Source organism: Callithrix jacchus, chromosome 13 (assembly GCF_049354715.1).
Source record: "Callithrix jacchus isolate 240 chromosome 13, calJac240_pri, whole genome shotgun sequence".
Taxonomy (NCBI): domain Eukaryota; kingdom Metazoa; phylum Chordata; class Mammalia; order Primates; family Cebidae; genus Callithrix; species Callithrix jacchus.
Genome location: NC_133514.1, coordinates 39,645,729 through 39,670,333, shown reverse-complemented (window position 1 = coordinate 39,670,333; position 24,605 = coordinate 39,645,729). Strand labels below are relative to the sequence as shown.

Here is a 24,605-nt window from a genome sequence, read left to right as displayed (position 1 = left end):
AAAAGGTTTTTGTTAAGATTTTATGTTTAACCAAACTTATATTTTACTTACAGGAACAGCTGCCTTCACTTTCTCTTTGCGCCTATTTGAATACTGCAAGGATAAATTCTGCTTAGGCGAGTCAATATTTTACAAACTAAGTTAAAGACCATCTTCTGGGTTCTTCCTAAGAGATATAATCTGACTTTAGGTTTTCCTGGCCCCAATCCACCCTTTCAGCTGCTCTACCTTTGATTCAGTTACAAGTTTTATTTTGTGTCCTAATTCCAAAAGTATTTCAGTTATTTGAAGACTTTAAAGATCACCCTCTTGGGTTAACCTTTCTTCTAGTGAAGTGTGACAATGTCCTTCTGACTCAGTCCAGTGCTGGGTGCTCTGTGAGCAACATCATGTCCTCCCCTGCCCTCACTGGTGGTGCCCCCATCACTTTTGACGTCATAGCCAAGTTGGTTATTACAGATGGCTACCACCTTCTAAGAGCAGGAATGTCTCCTCCCTTCCTTTCCCTCAAGCCCAGCATAGGTCCTTACACGCAGGAAATGCTCAAAAGACAAATAACAGAAGAGCAACAAATTAGAGGGATATTTTTAAATGTTTTTTAATCATTCAAGTGTTGACCATATAAAAGTCTTTCATATAGACTTTTCTAGTCAAATCAGGTCTAGTAGGAGTGAAGCCAGATTTTGGCTTGTGAATAGACTTGAGTGAGAGGCTGGACAGTGAACTGCAACTGAATAAAAACCTAACATATTGGAGAAGTTAAATGTCTTTAACGGGTATTTTAGTTTAAAGTTGTTAGTTATGAGATTAAGCTCCATTGCTAGTAAGAGGCCTAAAGTGGTCACACCTAGGGCTGTGAGCTTTAGGTAGGGCGGTATAGCTGTTTAGGGGAATGAAACAGGAATGATACTGTTGGTGAGGAGGAACTCAGTGAAGATACTACTGATTGTTAGGCGCTTAATTGACTTAATTAGGAAAGGATTATTTTTGTCAGTAATAATCAGAGTGGTGAAGTGAGGTTGTCCGACTAGAGTGAAGAAAATAATATGGGCACTATAGACAGCTGTTAAGGAAGTGGCAATGAGAGTAAGAGAAAGGGCTCAGGTGTTGGTGTCCGAGATGTTAGTAATTTCAATAATAAGGTCTTTAGAGTAAAAGCCAGTGAGGAAAGGCATGCCTGTAAGTGCCAGGCTGCCAATAATAAGGGAAGAGGAAGTGAGGGGTAAAGTCTTGAATAGTCGTCCTATTTTTCAGGTGTCTTGTTCATCGTGTGGATGATGGACCCTGAACACATAAATAATACAGCTTTAAAAAAGGTATGAGTGCAGATGTGAAGGAATGCTAGGTGTGGCTGATTAATGCCAATTGTGACTATTATAAGGCCCAGCTGGCTTGTGGTGGCAAATGCTAAGATTTTTTTGATATTGTTTTGTGTGAGAGCATAGATTGCTAACAAGGTGGTAATAGCCTCTAGACATAAAGTCAAGGTTTGGGTTGATGGATTATTTTCTATAAAGGGTAGAAGTGGATGAGCAGGAAAACTCCTGCTACAACTATAGTGCTGAAGTGGAGTAGGGCTGAGACTGGGGATGGACCTTCTTATGGTGGATGGAAGTCAGGGATGGAGGCCCAATTGAGCTGACTTTCCTGCTGCTGCTAAGAGGAAGCTGACTAATGGAAGGAATCAGGGGTAGAGTTTAAAATAAATGCTTGTTGAAGCTTTCATGTGTTGGAGGATAAGAAGAATCATGCTATAGCTAAAATAAAGCTGATGTCACCAATGTGGTTGTACAGAACTGCTTGGAGGGCTGCTGTATTAGCATTTGCTCGGCGTGCCATCAACCAATTAGTAAGAAACACGTAATTCCTATGCCTTCTCATCTGATAAAAAGTTGAAAGAGGTTGTTGGCAGTAACCAACAAGTGAATTATTTATGCGTTCTTTTTCTCCTCTTTGATTTCATCTTTAGTCATTCCATGGCTCATAACTCTGCTTTCTAGAAAGTGAGGAAAAATAAAAAGACTTTGATTTCAAGTCAGTCAATTTTGTTTCTTGTTAACAAGCTTTCGATCATCTATTTGGTGGTTATGTAAACTCTCATGCATAATTAATTTTTAAAAAATATTATGGACCAGGTGCCATGGCTAATGCCTGTAAACCCAGCACTTTGGGAGGCTGAGGCAACATTTCTTGAGCTCAGGAGTTAGAAACCACCCTGGGCAACAGAGCGAGAGCTCATCTCTAAAAAAAATTATGCAGGTGTGGTGGCACATATATGTGGTCCCAGCTACGTGGGAGGCAGACGTGGGAGGATCAGTTGAGCCCAGGAGGTCAAGGCTGCAGTGAGCCATAATCACACCACTGCACTCCAGCCTGGATGACAGAGAACATGCCTCAAAAAAAAAAAGTAGTATTATGAATTTCAATGTCTCTATCATTGGATAAATCCTATTATTCTGTATTCCAAATGGATATTTGATACAAATTTTTGTCAATTGTTCTAAGAAGAATTACATGGATTCCATTTACATGTTATGTTCTGAACAACCCAAGATAAACTACAGTATTCAAATATAATAACTGGTTAACAATAAATCCTGAAATAACATTCTCTCTCTCTCTCTTTTTTTTAATAAAAGATTGGGTTTCACCATGATGGCCAGGCTGGTCTTGAACTCCTGACCTCAGGTGATCTACCCACCTCAGCCTCCCAAAGTGCTAAGATTACAGGCGTAAGCCACCATGCCCAGCCTGAAATAACATTCTCAATCACAAAGCAAGGTGTAAATAGCAAAGCCCTCAACCTCTCAACACTTGGTTCTGTGATAAGCAAACACTGTCATCACTTCATCTGTATCAAATCTAACAGTGCATGGAAGTATCCAGCCCCTCCCCAAAACCTCCAGTCTAACCTCATCTCCAAGACTTCTTGCCGGGTCTCTTCATATTTCTTCTTCCATTCCTTTGCTTCAATCTCTTTAGTGATTATCTAGAGTATAATAAAGCTTAGTTTTACCCAATCTAATACAGTTTGCAGTTAAGACTGGGGACTGAAACAGCATACAACCAGGTCTAAACCATGGTGTTCAATCTGTATTAGGAATATAAACCTCAATATTTAATGTTTGTAAACATTTGGGAAAGTGTACTCTAAGCCACCTAGGATGCTGGGATGCAGATAAGAGAACAAAGATGAGTAGAACATCTCCCAGAAATTCCAAGTGGTATTTACAGCCTCTGTGAACTTTACCTTGGTCCAGGATCTATCTCTCAGCTCTGCAGGGCAGACCCTGACTGGAACAGATACCAAGAACAGAGCCATCTGACTGGCAGGTATTCACCCTACCCAAGGCCATGTAATCGCAGTTCACCAGAGAATGAAACTGCCAGAAAATCAAAGCACTGGAAGTTGGCATGAGCAGCACATTCTCTTTCTATAGAGATTTTTGACAGCTTCATAAAAATGGAGTCAGAAGGAGGGGGCTCAGATGTATAACGCCCTGAGCTGGCTACATCTAGCTATAGGACCCATCACCATGGGTAGAGTCTTGCTGATCAGCCCGGAACCCAGGCTCATAATTGGGATGCTCTTGCTGACTGGAAGGAAACACTCTAAATTCATTGCCTCAAACTCCATTTGCCCTGGGTGGGGCTTGGATGGGCAGCCATGGCTCCCCTCTTATGGTACTTCCCTGTCTGTGTCTCTCTCTTCCTAATTGGTAGTTTTGTTATATTTATTAGGATCTCAAGAACATAGCGAGGATCCTGTCTGCTTCAGGTAACCAGGTACCTCTTTACCTTGATCCATTAGGTAGTAGGAAAAAGATAAAGTCACTTTTCTCATTTATAAGATTTTGGCCAGGCACAGTGGTGTATGCTTACAGTCCCAGTTACTCAGGGAGCTGAGGCAGGAGGATCACTTGAGCCTAGGAGTTCGAGGCTGCAATGAGCTATGATTGTGCCACTGCACTCCAGCCTCGGTGACAGAGGGATCTTGTCTCTTAAAAAAAAAAACAAAACAGACTTTGGTGGGCCTCCTTACCATTGCTCCCAAGTTTTGAAAACAGGACTGACATCCCTCATTACCAACCTGATGCTATTTTATAAAGCTTTAAAAGACCTACAGCCTAACCACTTTCAACATACTGTAAAAATAAAATTGTCACACCTTCAAGAACAGGTGGAATCATCAATAAATATACAAACCAAACACACAAAATACAGCATAGAAATATGACAGGAGATGGTGGATAACTGATTAATGGTACGTAACAACATCTTTCATATTTTTCACATAACCAGGAAAGGCCTAACAGTGATCTATTTCGAGAAAAGGCTGTTCAAGAAAGAAAGGGTAGAACTATTTAAAAGAATGAATGGAAGTAGGAAACAACTGTCTATTACCGCAAAAAATTTAAAAATGTTTAGGCAAGAGCATATATCCTCTGCAAAATAACAGCACTGGTTTAGTTACATATATGAGCAAAGCTGGCAAAATTAGATATTTTAAATGTCAGGGCTGAAAGAAAAAGAAGGGTACAAAATTCTTAAGAATATTTCAGATTGTCAACATTTTTCCCCAGAGACCAGAATGTCAGGAATCCAGAGCCACTGCCACAGGGAGCCCTTTTTATGACCTAAACAAGCTGCAGGAAATAAGAGCTTCTAGCCTGGGATAACTTGAGCCAGCAGAGATGCAATCTACCTGCTGGTACATGGGCCTTACAAAGAAATGGAGTGATAAGTAGACTAAACAGGAGAGCTTTTACCTCTTCTCTTATTAAGGTGAGCACAGCTGTCTTATCTGATTCGCTGAGGCAGATCCCATCCAGGGGGCTCTCACTTCCACAGGACACTGACACAGGGGCCTTCTCTGCAGAGGACTCCAGCAGCCCCTGTGGGGAAAGGGATTGCATTAAATAAGTCAGTCTTCAGCTTCTTAACCCCAGACATCCTTCAACAACTTTCTCATTACTAAATTGATCACACCCTTTAAAACCATGTTCAAAGAAAAATCAGCAGGAGGGAAGTTTTTTAAAAAACAAATCTAATTATGGGAGTACCTAAAGAAAAACTGTCATAATGACTATCAGAGTGGTCTTAGCTTCTGTTGAACAGATAACCTGGAGAAATTTTACTCTGATCTAGAAGGGAGAAAAGTGTACTTATAAGAGGGGTCAGTCACCAAAGAACCACATGGATAAGAGAAACACACTCATGATTAAGTTTCTGGGGATGATAAGCTCCATATAAACAGAATTTTCTTTTTTAAAAAAGCAAAACAAAAACAAGTGACAGCTGCTCCTGTTACATATCAATGCTTTACATGTATCTTTATTTAGCCACTGCAGATGGAAATGTTTCTAAAATACTAACTTTCAGGCCTGAGGAGGCAGAAATAGCAAATATATTTGAGTTCTTTGAAATCACACCCCCACCCTTCCACATGGATGATTCAGGATCAGCATGAACTTCCACTGCTCTGCGGCGACCTCTTGCTGTAACACAGCCAGCTGGGTGTGCACCACTGTTGCCCATATGCACAATGATCATATGTATTGTAAGTCAAGGTCCGTGCCTGTGGGTTGGTTCTTCCTCGCTACTAAGTTCTCCACTCCTTTCTGGCAGCACTTTGCCTTCTGAGGTGCTGGCTCGCTTCTATCAGAAACTCAGGTTCCAGAGCAAAGCACTGGCAAGCATTTTTCTTTTTTTTTCATTTTTAAAAATTTCATTTTAGGTTTTGGGGTACATGTGAAGAATATACAAGATTGTTGCGTAGGTACACACGTGGCAGTGTGATGTGCTGCCTTCCTCCCCATCACCTATATCTGGCATTTCTCCCCATGCTATCTCTCCCCAACTCCCCACCCCTCACTGTCCCTTCCCTATTTCCCCGCTACAGACCCCAGTGTGTGATGCTCACCTTCCTGCGTCCATGTGTTCCATTGTTCAAAACCCACCTATGAGTGAGAACATGTGGTGTTTGATTTTCTGTTCTTGTGTCAGTTTGCTGAGAATGATAGTTTCCAGGTTTATCCATGTCCCTGCAAAGGACACGAACTCACTGTTTTTGATGGCTGCATAGTATTCCATAGTGTATATGTGCCACATTTTCCCTGTCCAGTCTATCATCGATGGGCATTTGGGTTGGTTCCAGGTCTTTGCTATTGTAAACAGTGCTGCAATGAACATTTGTGTGCATGTGTCCTTATAGTAGAACGATGTATAATCCTTTGGATATATACCCAGTAATGGGATTGCTGGGTCAAATGCAATTTCTATGTCTAGGTCCTTGAGGAATCGCCTCACTGTCTTCCACAATGGTTGAACTAATGAACTTTGTACTATTTCCTTCCTAAAAGGCATTTTTGGTGGCTATACCTCCCACCCATGGAGGTAAACTTTTTACATAAATGAGTCATCTAATACTTTGGGAACATCCAAAATGCCAAAGTGACCTGGAATAATCTTAATCTTAAATGTGGGATAACTGATCAATTAGTTATTGATTATAATCAATCCGTTACATCTTGTGTGAATCACACTAAACAGAAAGTCCAAGGTGAACTTAGACCAGTGACTTTTAAATTTTCAGTCATCATAGTTTTACCCTCTCTCTAGAAAACACTCAGAAACAGAATTTTAGCATGTGGCTTCAGAGACCTCAGCCATGAGTCCCAAATAGAAACGTGTCTCCGGCCACAGAAAAGAAAAGTACAAAAACCACAAGCTGGCAGTGCCCATGTTCCAGCAGCATTTGGGGGAGGGCAGCCTACTATGCCAAAGGAAGTCCAAGGTCCCCACAAAAACCTCTTTTTTTTTTTTTTGAGATGGAGTTTCGCTCTTGTTACCCAGGCTGGAGTGCAATGGTGCCATCTTGGCTCACAGCAACCTCTGCCTCCTGGGTTCAGGAAATTCTCCTGCCTCAGCCTCCTGAGTAGCTAGGATTACAGGCACACACCACCATGCCCACCTAATTTTTTTTTTTGTATTTTTAGTAGAGACGGGGTTTCACCATGTTGACCAGGATGGTCTCGATCTCTTGACCTCGTGATCCACCCGCCTCGGCCTCCCAAAGTGCTGGGATTACAGGCATGAGCCACCGCGCCTGGCAAAAACCTCTCTTTTTTCTCTTGGAATAGATCTACCACTAGAACCAGAAGGCACTTGCAGTGAACAGCCCCTAAAATGCCCCCCCCCCAGTAACCCCTACCTCCAGTACTAATCCTCTCCCTATGTAATCTCTTCCCTTTGAGTGTAGGCTGGACCTAGTGACTCATCAGAATATGGCAAACGTCATGGATTCACCTCTGAGGTTAGGTTCTGAACAAACTCTGACTTCTGTGTTTTGGCCCATATGGCAAAGATGTCTCTGCCAACAGTGGGGACCCAAGACTTGCCAACAACCACATGAGTGAGCCTGGAAGCAGATCCTCCTCAGGATCCTCCCCAAGTCAAGCCTGGAGATGACTCCAGCCCCGGTCAATACTTTGCAGCTCGCAACAGACTCTGTCAGAGGCACCCAGCAAAGCTGCCCAAGATTCCTGACCCACAGAAACAATGAGATAATAAACACTTGCTTTAAGTGTCGGAGTAATGTGTTACACAGCAGTAGATAGCTGATATATCCCAGGACCTTTGAATCATCTCATAAATTTCTTGCGCCTTGTTTCTTATCAAGAAACCGTAACTTGCCTAAAGGGAGGTAATACAGGAGGCCAAGTTGACATTTGATTCACCAGTTACATTTCCAATTCCAAATCAATAACATTTTAAATTAATAACATTTCATGGGTCAGTCTCTTGTGAATTCTTAGTTTAAGCCAGAGTCCCCAGGTTGAGTCAACTTTAGGAAACAGATTCTCAGTGCTTCCCATGGCTACCAAGTTCATGAGAATTTGGGAAATAAGCCCCCTAAAAATCTTCTTAGCCAGGAAAACATCACTGTCCATTACAGAGTTCAGCATCTCATTCATTTGTTGAGGGGGTAAATGAATTCAGTCTGTCTGCTTAACAACTCAATGCTAACATATTTGGGGTCCAGAAGAGGCGGTATCCTGAGCTAGAGGTGGAAGATCAGACTTTGGATGGTATATGATGTCTCCAGGCAAGTAGGCTCTTCAGCCTGCCAGTTTTCCTCGGCCACTCTCTCCTCTGCCTGGCCACATCTATAAGCCTCACTACTCACAATGCAAAAGCTCTTACAGGTGTAAGGGCAGGAATGTATGCCCTGGCCTACTTTGGCCATCTTTTCTAGTCTCTTAGGATTTAACTTTTTACATTCCTTAGTTGTTTAGAACATCTCACAGGGGTGTCCAAGGGAGAGAATACCGTCATGAGTTCTTAGTTTCTGTTTCTGGTTGGGCCAGTAAAGCCCCTTCCTTGTCCCTCTTTTCTGCTTATCACTAGAGACAGAAACTAAAAACCATGGCTTCAGGCTGCTAAAAGTCTAAAACAAAATGACAGAACAACAACAGAATTAAGCAAGTTGGACAAGCTTCTTATAGAATCTACCATCACAGAGAATTGGCTAGAAGATGTCTTTCAGGCCTGGGCCCTAGTATATCTTTAATGAAGATGCTAAATCAATCAATTATATCCTTCCAAAGGGGCTTCATTTCATGTTTGCCAATGCTTCTCTCAGCCCCTCAAAACGTTCACAATTGAAGACCAACAAAGACCTGTCTATAGACAATAGAACTCAATGGATGCCCTGTTGCAAATTTACAGTGAGCACAGATACCACAGATTCCTGTGGCTGCGTCCTAGCGGCAAGAGAATTCGCATAAACTAATCTGTGGCAGTGTGCTGACTGTGCTCATCCTGTCATTTGCCTTCAATCACAGCACAGCAGTACCAGCCCCTGTGGTACTCTAACAGAGACACGCCTGGTAAAGCCATATGAACTCAACTTTTCTTCTTTTTTTTTTTCTTTAAATATATATATATTTTAAATAAAGATGGGGTTTCACCATGCTGGCCAGGCTGGTCTTGAACTCTTGACCTCAGGTGATCCACCCACCTAGGCCTCCCAAAGTGCTAGGAATACAGGTGTGAGCCACCAGGCCCAGACATGAACTCAATTTTTAAGAAGTTTATAACTCAAAAAGGAAAGTTAACTTCTTACATGAAAAATGCTGTGTAACAACAGCTGAAAAGCAAGGTGAGACTGACTCCCCACCGCTGACTGTACTCTGGCCTTAGTCCCAGCCACCACCTACTGCCGGGCACAAGACACATAGGAATGGATTTCAGAGCAACATGGAGAAACTTAGAAAGTAAATGCTGATTAAACAGATTTTTTTTCATTCAACGTGTTACGTGGTGAAATTTCTTTATACAATGCTTATTCAATGCTCTAAGGAAGAAGTTAATTTACGTTGGGAAGTTCAAATGGAGTTGCTTTTAAAAGGTCACAGCATATGATATGTTCCTCACCAACTGGCTCCAGAGACAGTGTTTGCCACTTTTCTTTTTCACTCTTTCCCATGTTTCCCATCAACTCCCCACCAGTGTATTCCAGCACACCAGTGTATTCTTGCATACCACTAGTGTACTCTAGCACTTTACAGCTTAAATCTTTCACACTGTCATTTCATCTTATCCTCACAACCACTTCGATAAGGCAGATGGGTGCTGCTCATTTTATGGATGAGTAAGTTGGGAATCAGGAAGTTTAAAGTTTGTTTCAAGAACTGAGTAAACCAGCTGAAGTTGGGGCAGACTGCTTGAGCCCAGGAATTTGAGATCAGCCTAGGCAACATGGCAAGACCCCATTTCTACAAAAAATACAAATTTACCTGGGTGTGGTGGCACGTGCCTCTAGTCCTGGGAGGCTGTAGAGGGAGGATCACTCGAGCCCAGGAGATGGAGGTTGCAGTTAGCCAAGATTGCGCCACTGCACTCCAGCCTGGGCGACAGAGTGAGACTGTCTCAAATAATAATAATAATAATAACTATACCTCAGTTAACCCAATACATCCAAAATATCATCATTCAACATGCAGTTAATATTAAAGGTTGAGACATTTATGCATCCTCTTTTTCTGAGTAGCTACAGTTCAAGTGCTCAATAGCCACCTGCAGGTAGGGGTACTGTATAGAATACTGCAGAGACTACATGTTCCTCAAGTGAAGAAACTGTATCTTATTTACATTTTATTCTCATCACCTAACACTGACCAGAATTTAGCAAATTCACAGGGACTTTAAAACTAATACTGAAAGAAACCTGAGCCCCACCGGGCCCTCCACATTAAGGAACTTACAAGCACAGCAGACCCGTCTTCTTCCATCTTCTGACACATCTCCTTCTCTATACCTAAGAGAGAAAGTCATTTTTATAGTTAACCCAAGGAGTCAGTTTCTTTCCTTCCTAGTGAAAGGTTCTTGGAGACCCCAGTGCAGGTCGAGAATGACTATGGACACATGAAAAGCATTTTAAGATTTTATTTAAGGCCGGGCACGGTGGCTCATGCCTATAATCCCAGCACTTTGGGAGGCCGAGGCGGGTGGATCACGAGGTCAAGAGATCGAGACCATCCTGGTCAACGAGGTGAAACCCCGTCTCTACCAAAAATACAAAAATTAGCTGGGCATGGTGGCGCGTGCCTGTAATCCCAGCTACTCGGGAGGGTGAGGCAGGAGAATTGCTTGAATCCAGAAGGTGGAGGTTGCAGTGAGCTGAGATCGTGCTATTGCACTCCAGTCTGGGTAACAACAGAGAAACTCCGTCTCAAAAAAAAAAAAAAAAGATTTTATTTAAAAGGATCCCTGGCATTTTGTTGGGCATTGTGCAGTTCAGCGTTTGTCAGCCTTCAGGCAGAAAAAACAGCAAGGCTGCCCCCTTGTGTCCATTAAAAGTTTGGACAATGCATTGTGCTAACCGTGGTATTATTTCAGAAAGGGGTCCCTGTATTAACACCGAATGTTTCTTTTATCATCAAGTCAGATTGGATTTAAATTCCAACCCAGAAGGGTGGCCTTGATCTAATTAATATAGCAGATAAGATAATAAGCTTTAAAATTCAAGCCAGCAAAACCAAACTCATTCTCCCCTCCACACCCTTCAAATGGGCTTTCTTGTCTCAGGTCCATCCTCTAGTAGGGTGGAGGGTGACACTTAAAATAACCAGAAGATGGCCAGGTGTGGTGGCTCACACCTGTAATCCCAGCACTTTGGGAGGCCAGGGGGGTGAAATCACCTGAGGTCAGGAGACTAGCCTGGCCAACACAGCGAAGCCTTGTCTCTACTAAAAATACGAAAACTAGCCAGGTGTGGTGACAGGTGACTGTAATTCCAGCTGCTCGAGAAGCTGAGGCAGGAAAATCACTTAAAACCCAGGAGGTGTAGGTTGCGGTGAGCCAAGATCGCGCCACTACACTCCAGCCTGGGCAACAACAGGGAAACTCAATCTCAAAAATAAAAAAAATAAAAAATAAAATAACCATAAGATCTACTCATTGAAGTAAATGTAAAAATACAGAAAAGCATACAAAACTTTAAAGTTACAATCCTCTACATGGCAATCACTACTATTGTTGCCAATAGCTAATTATTTAAAACACAAATGTGACCATCAATCCCTTGTCCAAAAACCTTCAACTACCTCCCTACCTATAGGATCAAGCCCAGATTCCACGGCATGACCTTATTTCCCACTTGCCATGTACTCACAGAAAGCAACTGGGCATTTTACCAACATGGTAGCTTACTTCTCATGGCTGTGTGAGAGTCTTGTTTCCTGGAGAACATCTAGTAAGTATCCAGCAGGACCCAGCTCCAGCGTAACAGGGCCTGTAGCCACTCCCCTACCCAGGACCACAGCCTCCACTTGCCTGTGATGTGGCTGATCAGTTACAGCATAACCATTGTTTAAATCTGTTTCCTCTGCTACTTGCTAACTTTGAAGATAGCACTGTATGCAATAGGGATACATAAATTTTTGTTGAAGGAATTTCCTCCAGTGAGAAAGAATATAATTAATAAAAAATGTTTACCATGTACTGTGTCAAAGGTGACTCAAAGATGATCATCCCATAGTCTCTAACCTCAGTAAGTTTATAATATTGCCTTCCTATAATTTGCACCCTCCACTAGGTGCTGTGGAACAGGAAGGGGAATAGGAAATATGGGAGGACAAAGCACGCTGGAGATACCTGAAGGGGTGTGCAGAACTGTGTAGGAGGTAGCAAAGGAAGACACTTCAGATGGAAGAAACCAAGGCAGGTATAAGAATACTCAGGATTAACTCTGAGAAACTGGAGGAATGGCAAACAAGGTCTTTGGGAAAGACGTCAGGGCAGAAGACAGTGTTGGAAAAAATCAGGAACAATGCCTGGCACATCATTTTATAGATGAGAGACTGAGGCCTGGGATGGAAAGGAGACCAGGGGGAATAAACTGCTCTAAGTCCTGACTTTCCATCTGCTTCCCTGGCTTAATGACAGTTCATGACTTTTAAACTTCTGTGCATAAAAGCCTATAAATAAAATTATGTTGCTTTTTTTTTTTTTCTTGAGACAGAGTCTTGCGTGTCACTCAGGCTGGAGCGCGGTGGTATGATCCCAGCTCACTGTAGCCTCTGCCTCCCGGATTCAAGTGATTCTCCTGCCTCAGCCTCCTGAGTAGCTGGGACTACAGGCGTGCACCACCACACCTGGCTAATTTTTGTACTTTTAGCAGAGACAAGGTTTCACCATGTTGGCCAGGATGGTCTCGATCTCCTGACCTCATAATCTGCCCACCTCGGCCTCCCAAAGTGCTGGGATTACAGGTGTGAGCCATCGTGCCCAGTTTTTAATGTTTAATGTAGTCAGGAACATGGTTCTAAAACTTCTCATAAGTAAAGTTTAAGGCCAAGGATATAACTGGGAACCCAAAAGAGGGGCTTAGCTCTAGAATGATCTGATGAGTCTATCAGTAAGAGGCTGCAGCCCTGGTTAGTCCAGGTTCCTCATTAGCATGTTAAGAAAGATCCTACAGTGCACTGGTCAATCTCAATCTACCACATCTGTACCAGGAAAATTTATAGTAGCCTACTGTCATGAAAATAATCTCTTCACACTTTGGCATTGTGGCTAAAAGACCATGGAAGCAAACTGCTTAGAGTCAAATCTAGTTCTACCATTTACAAGGTTCAGAACACACTACACCAACATATGGCGCTTTCACATTTGAGGAACCAGCAGCAGGAAGTTCTCCTGGCCCCCCTCCTGCCCTCTCCCCTGAAGCAGGCCATAAAGGAATCCCTCAGACCTTACCCTGAAAATAGGTCATAAGACCTTATTACAGAGGAGTCCTCCCTATACCCAGAGAAAAACAATGTCCTTATCCTGAAAGACATAGACACCAAGAGGAATTGTAACAAACAGGACTTGCCAAGTTCCCCTAGTTTATTGCCATTAGATCACACTCTTCTGTCCTCCAATTATACTTCTGCAAAACTATCTGTAAAAGTACAGTTTTCCCTGTTTCTTTGGGTCTTCATTTCTGGAGGCTCTAATGTCATGTCAAACTTATATTAAATACATTTGTACGCTTTTCTCTTGTTGATCTGTCTTTTGTTAGAGATGTCTCAGCCATGAACCTTGTGGTAAGGAGGAAAGATACCACTTTTCTGTCCTATACTAGCCAAGAGACTTTAATCAAGTTACTTAACTTCTTTGCCTTACTTTGTTTCTCCAAAGAAGGGAGGAAAGGGTAATACTTTGCTATGAATGAGTATATGCAAAGCACTTAGAACAATGCCTGCACATGGTAAGGCACCCTATGTATTAGTTATTATTTCTGTAAGTTAAACAATGAGCATAACAATCACAAAAAAGTCAAACATATGACATAGTTATAGGCCATTTGATATAGTTTGAATATCTGTCTTCTAAATCTCATGTTGAAATCTGATCAACAGTTAGAAGTGAGGCCTAATGGGAGGTATTTGGGTCATAGGAGCAGATCCCTCATCAATAGCTTGGTGCCCTCTTTGTGGCAATGAGTGACTTCTCACTCTGTTAGTTTCTGTGAGATGTTTGTTAAAAACAGCCTGGCATTCTCCACCCCCTCTTGCCATGTTACACATGTGCTCCCCCTTGCCTTCCACCATGATTGGAAGCTTCCTGAGACCCTCACCAGAAGCAGGTACTGGTGCCATACTTCTTCTATAGCCTGAAGAACCATGAACCAAATAAACCTCTACTCCTTACAAAGCAGCCAGTCTCCGGTATTCCTTTATAGCAACGCAAATGAACTAACACACCACTATACTTTAAGATATGACCATATTCACATAAAATTATAAATTCAAGCAGTCTCACACACCTCAGCATCTACTATACAACTTGCCACAAGTATCCCTATATCCCTAGTACTTCAATAAGCACTTTTTTGTCTCCCTTTTCTAGGTAAAGAAGCAAAGCATAGGTCAGCATCCTAAATCTATCCTTCGAGTGACCCAATTCTTTAATCTCTGTAAGGCACCTCCTACTTTATTAGGCTTTCAGGCATTTCCATGCTTATGTACATTAGAAAGATGAAGATATGCTTCCATACCTGCTTCTGAGGATGAAAACGCATGATTTATGGTAGACACGGGAACATTGGAACATTCAAAGTACTCCAGGTCTTCCTCTGGCTCACCTTTCACCTCGGCCCCAGCTGATTTCTGACCACATGACGTGGATGCCAGTTTCTCCTCATCGGTAGCATGGCCATCCCTATTAGAAATGTCTGAAATCTTGGAGATCACTGCCCCTTCATCCTGAGAAACACAACAGAGAAGATGCTACCCTTTAGCAGGGCAAGCAATGGGAAAAAGTGACATCCCATGAATGGAACAAAGCGGACACAACTCCATACAGATATGTGACAGAGTTAACCACAGATCTGCGTACAAAGCAAGGAGGAAGTTGGAGTCTTTCGATTGTGAGATGCTGTTTTATAGACCCTAGCTTCTGTAATTTGAGTCTGTTTTAAAAAATGAGCTTCTCTAGGTTAAGTCTATAAGCAAGCAGTTTAAGTGGTTTAAGACAGTGGTTTTCAATTTTTCTGTTTGTATACCTTCTATTTTTTTTTAATCTATGTACCCCATTGCATTTTCAAGTGACATCTAAAAACTCTTTGGCATAAGTTTAAATAACTGCAAAGGGTGTGACATCTGGCATATTCTAAATACTGAATTTGCTTAATGCTATCTAGTTACCTGAGTGATTTGATACCATATGATCCATTTTAAATTTACACGAACAAGTTCAGAAATTTATGTTATTCCTTTTCCTCTCTAAATCTGTACTTCCATTCCACCTACATCAAGAAATTATTCCAATGAAAAACATCTGCATGTTCGAAAGTCTTTTAAAGATCTCTATCCAATGTCTCTGTGAAAGTCTTTTCTTTGACTATAAGTCTTAACACAAATTTTTATATCAATTACAAAATGTTTTATTGCACTAATTCTTAAAAACTTTTACAGTACAATAAATATATGGGTTTTGCTTTGTTTTTTTTTTTAAAAGAAAACCAAAGATAAATTTTTCATAGCTCTTGCTGCCTACTTTAGCAAAATCTGAGGGAGAATCTTTTACACATTTGTAACAGATGAAAAACAACTCAGATTGCAAATTTCCCCCCACCACACCCGTTTTACATCTATACCATATACCAAGTTTCTGGTCCAAATTGTATAGTAAAAGTTACATTAAACTGGATTCTATTAACCAGTGAATGTATTTCTGTAATAAGTATACTGACATAAAAAGAACAAAAGGATCTCATTGCAATCAGATGGGCCTGGGGTTTGGTTTGTGTTTTGCAATTAGTTCATCTGGTCTTGGATGGATATTATTTATTGCTAGAATATAACAAAGGTCAACATCAATTTTATTCCTGGTTTCTATTTTTATAAATTATAGCCATTAAGAAACCTTATTTATATAAACAATAGATGAAACAGAAGGTAGTTCTGTAATGAAAGTGCCTCTCAATTCTTTGAACCCCTTTCCAAGTTAGTGCCAAAAAAATCTATCATCAGGCCGGACGCGGTGGCTCAAGCCTGTAATCCCAGCACTTTGGGAGGCCGAGGCGGGTGGATCACGAGGTCAAGAGATCGAGACCATCCTGGTCAGCATGGTGAAACCCCGTCTCTACTAAAAATACAAAAAATTAGCTGGGCATGGTGGCGCGTGCCTATAATCCCAGCTACTCAGGAGGCTGAGGCAGGAGAATTGCCTGAATCCAGGAGGCGGAGGTTGCGGTGAGCTGAGATTGCGCCATTGCACTCCAGCCTGGGCAACAAGAGTGAAACTCTGTCTCAAATCAATCAATCAATCAATCTATCATCAAACATTGTTTTTAGATCTATCAGCTGATAATTCAAGTCCTTCTATATTGTTGAAAGCAATGAATTGGAAAAACATCTGACTTAAGAAAAATACCATCCAGATATTAACAGTCAATTATCTTTATAGAATCTACACCAATATTTCATATCTTCCCTTTGGTGCCCTGGAGACTTTTACACCCTGTGGTGATGCATCTTTATAGCATTTAGAGTGGGAATTTTACTCCCTCCCCCACCCAGAGAGAGAGAGAGAGAGAGAGAGAGAGAGAGAGAGAGAGAGAGAGAGAGAAACAGAGAGAGAGAGATAAACAGAGAGAGAGAGAGACGAGTCAATGTGAAAGGGTTCCCTTGTCTTCAGGGAAGAGAATCTGGAAGTAAGGATCTGGAAATTGGCTTCCTTAAGGCTGAGTACTCAGGCACCCATTGGAAAGTCCTTTTTAACCTCCCGCCACAGGGATGCAAACTCCCGCTGGGGGACCCCTGGTCTAAGACATTCTGGGGATGGGCACAGACTCACCTGAGAACATGCATCCAGAGCGAGTGACTGGGTTTCATGCTTCTTCACCTTACAGCCACTCCTAGAAAAAGAAACACAAATAAGCCAGTTTGGAATCACACTAACAACTGTCAACGTATGAAATGGGGCAGACAGCAGTGTGTGAGGATAGAGGCCAAAGCGTACAGCACCACACAAATCATACATCACCGCGTGAGAGAGGCAGGGACACCTTTTACGCCTCCGAGTTTTCTTGGGAGAGACAGGGTAAGCAAAGACCAACAGCGGGGCTCATTCTCTGAAAAGACCCCCTCGCTTGCTTCTGTAAGTTGTCAAACACTAGCACTCTGATATCTAGTTTTTAATTACACGCCACCAAAAGCTTTTCAGACAGTACAGCCTTAGCAGCTGGAGACATTCAGTTCCTCTGAGCTTCACTCACTTGGCTTTGACGTTCATAGAAAAATCATCACGCTGGACCAGATTCTTTAAAAATTCTTTATTGCACTAAAAGCCATAGAAGTCTCGTAAAACAGTTCCAGTTAGACTTGTGTGCTCACAGAGAAGAACCGTGGTCAATAAAAAGTATAAAAATAAAAATATGTAATAAAGTGTTACCATTCCTATTAAGTAGTAAGATGAAAGATGAATGCCACGTACTGCACAAAGCCTGAAACTTGGGAAAGCTTGAACCACCTGTTATTTGTAGACTAGCACACAATTTGTAATCACAGGACTAATTCAGATTCTTTTTTAATAAACTTAGTATTTCCAGTAAAAACACCACTGTGACCAAAAAATGAAAAAAAGTTATTTGCAACTTTTTTTCTTTTGCAAGAATAAAAAGACAAGCACGTAAGTTACCGGAATGTGCATAATCACTAGTTCATGATCTTCTTTCCCTAATCTTCTTACTGAGTGCCACCCTCTGCCACCAAACTCAAGTTGAGCGGACTCAGTAAAATTTATTAACTGTTCCAAGCCAACAGCTTTATCCTACCAAAAAAGCCAATGATTTCTAATATTAAATATCAGAACAGTCCCTCAAACCACTGCTGTGATGATCTTGGGGCCAAGCCAGTTCTTGGTATTGTCAAAGCGCCATGTGACACCTGCCAAGCCAGGGAGTGCAAGCTCTTGCACCTAAGGTGTAAAGGCTGAGCCCTACTCCCTTAGGTATGGACAACTGCAAGGCTAAGCTGACACATGAAGTGGCCAATGAAATGCAAAAACATCATCAGAAGATCAAACTCAGAATTAGAAGCAAACATGCTATGGAGAGATGGCTAGGGGAGGGTTGGAGGAGAGGAAACTGCCAATGGTCCCAGGGACAAACAGCAGCAGCAGGAGTACTTACAACAGAAAACAGAGAAATTTCACTTGTTCAGTAGTCCTGATGCACCAATAAAATTAGAGACAGGAAAAAGACAGACAGATGGAGAAAAAAATCATGTAAAGACTGGAATATTTAACTCTAGTCTGGCAGATGTAAAAGCTGCACAAATCTTTGTATGAGGTGAGATATAAATTAAAAATGTCATATTCATGAATGCTATCACTAGTGAGTGAATGACGAACAGACCTCAACTATAAAAGAGACTGGCAGAAACACTCAGAAATGCCACAAATCCAAATTTATACATGAAAAATAAACTTCCAAGAGGTCTAGCACTCCTTTTTTCTAAAAAGAAGAAGACAACATTTTTGATTGCATAAAGACTTTAAAAGAAACCTATTAAGTGTATTAGATCAAGAAGTTTATTCCACAAATACAGAATAGGGAAAAAATCAACTGGGTGAAGGTGAGGGTGGTAGGACTCGAGATGGTGCTCCTTGCTGCTGAATATAAAGTGTAGAATAAATTACCCTTTATTTGGCCCAAATTTCATCTTATTTAAGGCACTTCTTGCATGCAACTGAAACTCTCACAAATGATGCCTTATTAACTTCAGTAGGCAGAAGCATCCCACATTTAAGGGAGGAAGTACCTAGGCAGTGACGTGCCCAGTACATACCCTAAGTGCTGTCTAGAGAGAACTAACCTTAAAAGCCACAAAAGAGGACACCCAGTCAATAATATTTTTCAACAACCATTTAACTGCTTATATTTAATCAAAGAACAGATTGAGAGCTACTAATGACATTTCACTCCCCTTAACCTTTCTGGGGCTGCTGAAGAACTGGTTTCTACATCACTCTACTTTCTTGGTTCTGAAGTTGATCCTTCTGCTCTTTATACCTTTGGGGGTCTTCCTTTTTGCTGAAAGTCACTATGCCACCTGGAGTTTTTAAGTCACAGAAATGCTGAGAAGCATTTCCCCAACACATCTACAGTGACGACTACAAACGTGGTGCTTCTCATACTCCTTTTTCATATTTCATCCTGCAACTCATTGGTCCTTCTTTATATCTATGTTTTACCCAAATGTTTTAGTAAAATGTCATAGGGCCACAAAAGGATATACAGTTATGTGCCACGTAATGACATTTCACTCATATATGTGATAGTGGTCCCACAGGGTTATAATGGAGCTGAAAAACTATCACCTAGTGATGTCCTGACGATCCTGACCCTGGTAAGCCTAGGTAATGTGTGTGTCTGTGTCTTAGTTTTTAACAAAAAAGTTTACAAAGTAAATAAATATTTTACACAAAGAAAACTTATGGAATAGAAATATAAAGAAAATATTTTTGTATAGCTGTACCATGTGTTTGTGTTTTAAGCTAAGTATTATCACAAAAGAGTCAAAACTTCTTTAAAAATTTAAAAGTCAATAAAGAAGTTACAGTAAGCTAAACTTTATTATTGAGGGAAAAAATTTTAAATCAATTTAGTGTAGCTGAAGTGTACAGTGTTTATACAGGCTACAGTAGCGTGCAGTAATGTCCTAGGCCTTCACATTCACTCACCACTCACTCAATGACTCACTCAGAGCAAATTCCAGTTCTGCAAGCTCCATTCATGGTAAGCACCCTATACAGGTATATTATTTATTATCTTTTATACTATATTTTTATGTACCTTTTCTATGCTTAGATATGTTTAGATACACAAATACTTACCATTGTGTTACACGCCTATAGTAGTTTTCTAAGACAGGGTCTTGCTTTGCCAGCCAGGCTGCAGTACAATGGCATAATAATGGCTCACTGCAACCTCAACCTCCAGGGCTCAAGCAATCCTCCTGCCTCAACCTCCTGGGTAGCTGAGACAGGCATGTGCACCACTACTCCCAGCTAATGAAAAACAATTTTTTTTTAAGAGATGGGGTTGGAGGAGGGGGTCTCACTATATTGCCCAGGCTGGTCTTGAACTCATGGCCTCAAGGGATCCTCCCACCTTGGCCTCCCAAAGTGTTGGGATTACAGGTGTGAGCCACCACACCTAGCACCTATAGTATTCAGTACAATAATGTGCTGTGCAGGTTTGTAGCCTAGGAGTAATAAATAGGCTGTACCATATAGCCTAGGTGTGTAGTAGGATACACACCTAGGTTTGTGTAAGTTCACTTTATGATGTTCACACAATAAAATCACCTAAGGATGCATTTCTAAGAACTATCCTGTGGCTAAGTGATGTATGATTGTATTACCATCTACTCGAGTTTTGTGATAAAGTAATCGTGCAGCAAAGTTAAACTGAAACTTGATATGGAATATGACCTTAGATGATTATGCTAACAACTCTACGGACCTTGCAAAAGTCAAATAATTTCCCAGGAGAGATGGGAGGACTGACTAAACCAACTAATTTACTCAGTTTTAACTGAACATTTAAAATAGTCTTCATTCTTATTGGAAATTTACCTCCTTGCTGATGAGCCAGAAACTACACATGGAGACAAGAATTCTCACCAACTTTTAGTGGTAGGTTTGTTTCCAACAAAAATCACAGCTGTTGATGTAAAAAGACTTCTTTCTACGAGACCCTTTTGGACCATTTCCCACATATTATTGACACTACACAGGTAATTTATAGGACTGGAATTTCTGTCTTATCCATAAAGAATCTGAAGACTGTGGCAAGCACTGACATTTGAATTGTCTATAATGTGACTCCTCACAGCCCAGCCAGGATTTCTGAAAACCATCAAATCTCTACCTATCTCTCATGCCATTCTTTATTTTTTTCAAACACAAAAACATAAAAAGTCCCAGGGCCAGGAAAAAAAGAGCTTAGCTGATTAAGCTGAGGATTCAGAATAAGATAAAAAATCTAAAAGGAAACCTCTGGTATTTCTGATTCCATACAACAGTTAGGCCAAATAGTGAAGACTACAGGATACCGTTATAAGCTTTGTATCAACCTCGGTGCACTTCAAAGGTAAATTCAGTTCAACAAAGCCAAAAGTAGCTGGCTGCCTAACTCACAGAGAAGACACAGAGCACGACACCCAGAGCCCGCTGTCACTCACGTTATTAAACGCGACTTTGCCTTCTTGGGTGACTCTAAGATTTCATTAACATGATTACCAGTGGGAGAACAAAAGTCACTGCTTGTTAAGGTCGTAGTTGGTTTAAAGGGATCCATGGATTCGTCAGAGTTATCTGGGTCAAAGTGGTAAGAGCCCTCGGAAGAAAGGGGTGGGGAGTTCTGCAGAATGGAATGGCTCCCAAAGGGGTTGAAGCTGGGGTTATCCCACTGACTAGGATCTAGCTTGGAAGATGGTTGGGAGAGAGGCCCGTCTCGTGCCACTGGGTCTGTAGGCTGTTCTACACCTGCTGACTTACTGATGCCATCTTTTTGTATCTTGGGAGTCAGTTTGCTACCCGGTTTCCTGCCAGGTTTCCTTGGAAGGGCTTTCCTGGCCTCTGCATTTCCCACATCTTCTGTGAAATCAAACTCAAGCTTGAGAGGTGAGCTCCTCGATTCCTCCCCCAGCTCAACCCCTGAGTCGTTGGTGTCACTACTGAGGGTGCCGGGAGTTTCCTTAAGGTCAGGGGGAGACTTCTGGAACCTGGCACCTCCTAGCAAAGAAGGACTTGTGTTCTCATCCAGCTCTTCAGGACTGAAGTGGTAGGATGCCGTGGGGAGAGGTGTGCCCTCCACAGCACCATCAGCATCTGAGAACTCTCCTCCAATTGCTTTCTTCCTCAGAGGGACAGGCTTGGGCTTTCTCAGCTTGCTTCTTCTGCTGGGCACAGGCTCTGGACAGGAGTTTCCAGCTTTTAGGTCAGCTTCTGTGGAGGCCTCGAGGGTGACCCCCAAACTGCCTTCTATCATTGCCTCATCTTGGAGGGTGCCTGATGGGCTGAAAGGCAGAGTCGTGCCTGAGACTGCAGTTACAAAGCCATGAGCTGCTTTTGCTCTGAGGGCTGCCGAGATATCCGTGTTATCCTTCGTTTCTATTGAAAATGGCCGCACGATGGAAATTTTGCTAAAATCATGTTCAGGTTCTTCTTTGAAATTCTTGAGTGAGTGAGAGTCAACAGCCTGCTGTGGCACCTTATTTTCTGAAGGTTTAGAACAAGTCCCAGATGAACAGTTTTCAACCACTTCTGCTACAAGCTGTTCATCAGCTTCTTGTGATTCTAAAATGGGAAAAAAAAAACCCATCTATTAAAGAATTATCTTTCTGTCATCGGTAAATATTCTGTCCTACCTAAATTCACATAAACAAATAGCAAGTTCTTTCCTCTTTACTTCTATTAAGCATCTCTAAAGTTCAGCAAGGACGGCAGCACAGCCTGAAAGAGAACAGCTGGCACAACACCCTAAAATAAATTTTCTTATCCCAAGTTGTATATGTGCATTATCCAAGTGATAAGAATACCAAGTACACCAAAAGAACTATTTAGAGAAAGGATAAATAGAGCAACAGGCTGCTGCAATGTATATTATGTGTTGTTAACATTCTGTAGGTTAACACTGGTCTGGAGGAATCTTCAGAAACCAACAGCTACGGTGCAGGGATGCAGACTGGCACTAGGACAGTTCCTAGGCACGGCCTGACAGCTTTAGGGTCAGAGCTTTATGCAGTGAACAAATCTGAATTCAAAAATAAACTTAAAAAACCTACTGTGACCAACTCAGAATCATCTCTCTGTAGACCTAAAAACTAAAAGAGCCAAATAAGAAGCTAATTTGAAAAACCAGTTACAGAAATGGCTTTAAAACAAATAGCCCTTACTTCACTAAGACACAAATTATAAAACAATGAAGTTATTTTTTCTTTAGAACCTCTGTCTCTAAGATGGGCCAGGAATTCTCTAAATCACCTGTGAAAAATAAAAATCCTTTTAAATTGGGGTCTTACTAGGATGAGTGCTACAAATATTAGGAAGGTGTAAATGAGGTAATTTCATTAAAGTACAAAGTGATTTCCTGACGTAGATATCTGAAATAAGAGTAGCACAGAAAACTCAGTGAATTGGTTATAATATCTCATGATTTAAAAGAAAAAATTAAGAGATGACCCTCTAATCCTACTTCCTAATCCTGATCCAGGATCAGAGTCAAGTACCTCTGGAATATCATTGGAATAGTTTTTATTTTTGTTTCTCTTGAGACAGTGTCTCTGTTACCCAGGCTGGAGTGCAGCGGCCTGATCATGGCTCATTGCAGCCTTGATCTCCCAGACTCAAGTGATCCTCCCACATCAACCTCCCAAGTAACTGAGACCACAGGCATGAGCCACCATGCTTGGACAGACTCGCTAGGCTCAAGCAATCTGCTTGCCTCTGATTCCGAAAGTGCTGGGGTCACAGGTATAAGCCACTGTGCCTAGGCTGAAGTACCGTGGTGTGATCACAGCTCACTGCAGCCTCAAATTCCTGGGCTCAAGCAATCCTCCCACCTCAGCTCCCCGAGTAGTTGGGATTTGGAATCATTTTTTAAAGCACTCACATACCTTTCTCATGAATCTTTTATGATTATTATTGGGTAGTGGTTTATAAATTATACTTCACAGATATATTTCAGATAGTCTACAAATGTTCAATTAAATTTTTTCTTTTAACTATATGTTTAACTATTATTAATAATTATAATGTATTAAAACATCTCAATGCCTCATAACCAGAATTTGGTTTAACATATTTCAAAAGGATTTGTTATAAAAAGAGATAGTAAATATGGCAAAATCTTGGTAACTGTTGTCCAGGGATAGGTAAATGGGAGTTTCCATTGTACTATTTTCTCTGTCATATAGTTGCGAAACTTTTCATAAAAAATTTAAAAACTCAACTGCAATACATACAAAATTTTAAGAAGAACATTTTAAAGTGTATTGACAATTTCACTAACGTGTACAGATTCTATTACCTCTCTCCACATATGTGAACTGTTATAAATGTGTTGTTTCTTTCTGCTGATGACAGGGAGAGAGACAACTAAAAACAAGTCATCAACATCCTAGAGCTGCAAATATCTATGTGTGTCCATGTGCAACCGGCTCAGTTAAAAGACGGGCCAGGCCGGGTGCGGTGGCTCACGCCTATAATCCCAGCACTTTGGGAGGCCGAGGCGGGTGGATCACAAGGTCAAGATATCGAGACCATCCTGGTCAACAAGGTGAAACCCCGTCTCTACTGAAAATACAAAAATTAGCTGGGCATGGTGGTGCACGCCTATAGTCCCAGCTATTCGGGAGGCTGAGGCAGGAGAATTGCTTGAACCCAGAAGGCAGAGGTTGCAGTGAGCTGAGATTGTGCCATTGCATTCCAGTCTGGGTAACAACAGTGAAACTCTGTCTCAAAAAAAAAAAATACAGGCCAGTTGACAACACTGAGTCTTGAATATATCAAGGTGTAGATAGTTATTACTCCTTTTAAGT

General features: G+C 41.5%; 1 protein-coding gene across 24 annotated transcripts in view; it reads right to left on the bottom strand.

Annotated features, from left to right (window-relative positions):
• TACC1 (transforming acidic coiled-coil containing protein 1) overlaps positions 1 to 24,605 on the bottom strand; it is a 125,669-nt gene that overhangs the window by 12,069 nt on the left and 88,995 nt on the right. For 7 of the 24 annotated variants that reach the window (XM_003734595.6, XM_035270318.2, XM_054243864.2 and 4 more), the window contains 6 exons: positions 21,246 to 22,362; positions 16,852 to 16,912; positions 14,549 to 14,756; positions 10,269 to 10,321; positions 4,770 to 4,895; positions 2,913 to 2,989 (listed from right to left, as the gene is read on the bottom strand). In XM_003734595.6, coding sequence (XP_003734643.2) covers positions 2,913 to 2,989; positions 4,770 to 4,895; positions 10,269 to 10,321; positions 14,549 to 14,756; positions 16,852 to 16,912; positions 21,246 to 22,362 — 1,642 coding nt within the window. Of the gene's footprint in view, positions 1 to 2,912; positions 2,990 to 4,769; positions 4,896 to 10,268; positions 10,322 to 14,548; positions 14,757 to 16,851; positions 16,913 to 18,187; positions 18,224 to 21,245; positions 22,363 to 24,605 lie in introns of all 24 variants that reach the window. The other 17 variants (XM_078347526.1, XM_035270322.3, XM_054243865.2 and 14 more) reach the window with 5 other exon arrangements.